Source organism: Stegodyphus dumicola, chromosome 5 (genome assembly GCF_044657685.1).
Source record: "Stegodyphus dumicola isolate Sdum_Otavi_A_Nest chromosome 5, ASM4465768v1".
NCBI classification, from domain to species: Eukaryota; Metazoa; Arthropoda; class Arachnida; order Araneae; family Eresidae; genus Stegodyphus; species Stegodyphus dumicola.
Genome location: NC_140772.1, coordinates 11,236,445 through 11,238,294, shown reverse-complemented (window position 1 = coordinate 11,238,294; position 1,850 = coordinate 11,236,445). Strand labels below are relative to the sequence as shown.

Below are 1,850 nucleotides of genomic sequence, written 5' to 3'. Positions count from 1 at the left end.
TAAACTAAACCGCGACTCATCAGTAAAGAGAACATGGGACCATTGATGTTCAGTCCAGGTTTGATGTTCTTTACACCAATTAAAGCGATCCCTCTTTTTCTGTGAAGACAGTAAAACACATACCCTTGGCTTTCTGGCATAAAGGCCTTTTTCATTAAGCCTTCTGTATATTGTTTGCCATGATGCAACAGTTCCAGTGGCGGCTGCAAGCTCTGAACTTAACTGGCGAGCAGTAGCCTTTCTGTTACGACGGGCAGTTAATGCCAGATACCGATCTTCAGAAGCAGTTGTCATTTGTTTCCGACCTTGTCCAGGCCTCCTTACAAGACTTCCATCCTTTTGAAACTGTTTCCATAGCTTAGAGACTGTCTGTCTTGAAATATTCAGACATGTGGCTGTTTCAATGATTGACTGCCCTGCTTCTAAACGGCCGATAATTCGACACTTTACAGATTCTTCCAAATGATACTTCGAAGCCATAACAAACCGCTTTGAGTCCCTACACACTGAAATCAAACGCTATGTTACAGAAATTCACTCAAATATTCAGTTTGCACAAAGCGCTTGATTCACCCTTGGATGACGTAACGCCTAGATTTGCATATCACAAACCGTTTGATTACTTTTGATTGGATAATGCTAATTAGGCTTGGTTTTCACACATTTCCTGCAAATACGGATCACATTGATTCGATATTTCATTGAATATCATCCTTTTTGGGTATGTAAAGATAATTTTGGACATGAGTGTATTTTCCATTCCTCAAGGCAATATGTCTTTTGTTCAAGATAATGTATTTGTGGGTCAGATGCCCAAACGTATCATTGTGGCTTGTTTAGATAACGATGCCTTAAACGGAAATTATAAAAAATCGCCTTTCGAATTTAAGCATTACCATATGAATTTTATAGGGGTTTACGTGGATGGGCAGCCTTTAACTTATAATCCAGTTGAGCCTAATTTTGATCAGAACAATTATATTAGAGCATTCCAAAGTTTATTTCTTGGAACTAACAGAGAAGACCAAGGAATTGATATATCCAGAGAAGATTATGCCAAAGGATACACATTATTTGCATTCGATTTAAGTCCAGATTTATGTGATGGAGAGCATTTTAATCTTATTCGTCACAGCAGTTTAAGACTTGAAGTGAAATTTGGTGTTGCTTTGGAACAGACAATATCAGTTCTCGTTTATGCGGAGTTCGAAAGTGTTCTTGAAATAAATAAGTCAAGGACTGTTTTGTCAGACTTTTAAATGTATGCTTCGGTTATTCAAAAAATTTTATCTCAGGACTCGCAGACATCTCCTTTTTTCCAAGGTGTGTTTCCAGCTGATCGCTTACCTATTATCCATGCTACTCCATCTTGTTTTGTTATGAATACAGATCCTCAAGATAAACCTGGGCAGCATTGGGTTGCCTGGTTCATCGAGAACAAATCAACAGCCTAATTCTTCAATTCATATGGGATGCCTCCATCTGTTTATGGTTTTCAAATCAGTAATGTGAAATGGAATAATGTTCCTTTCCAGAGTGTTACTTCAAATGTATGTGGACATTATTGCATCTATTTTCTGATTAAACGATGTCAAGGACAATCAATGGAACGTATTATTTCTGATTTATCTCAATGTAAAAACAATGATTTTAGACTATTTCAATTTGTTAAAAAAAGATATGGTGTAACAATGAGTTTTAAAAAATAAATTCAATTAATAGCAAAAATGATCTATGTTTTATTCTGCAAATCAGATTCGTAGGTATAAATTTATATATCAGATTATCATATTATATTATGAATGAGTTTTTATTCTTCTTTATCATCTCAACTTAGAAATGTTTCCTGT

The 1,850-nt window shown here is 35.7% G+C and overlaps 1 protein-coding gene across 1 annotated transcript; it reads left to right on the top strand.

Moving 5' to 3' along the window:
• The first annotated feature begins 743 nt into the window (after window positions 1–743).
• On the top strand, window positions 744–1,259 carry LOC146997046 (uncharacterized protein F54H12.2-like). The gene has a single exon (XM_085816403.1). The coding sequence runs from the start codon at window positions 744–746 to the stop codon at window positions 1,257–1,259; it is 516 nt and encodes a 171-aa protein (XP_085672529.1).
• Window positions 1,260–1,850: the final 591 nt, after the last annotated feature.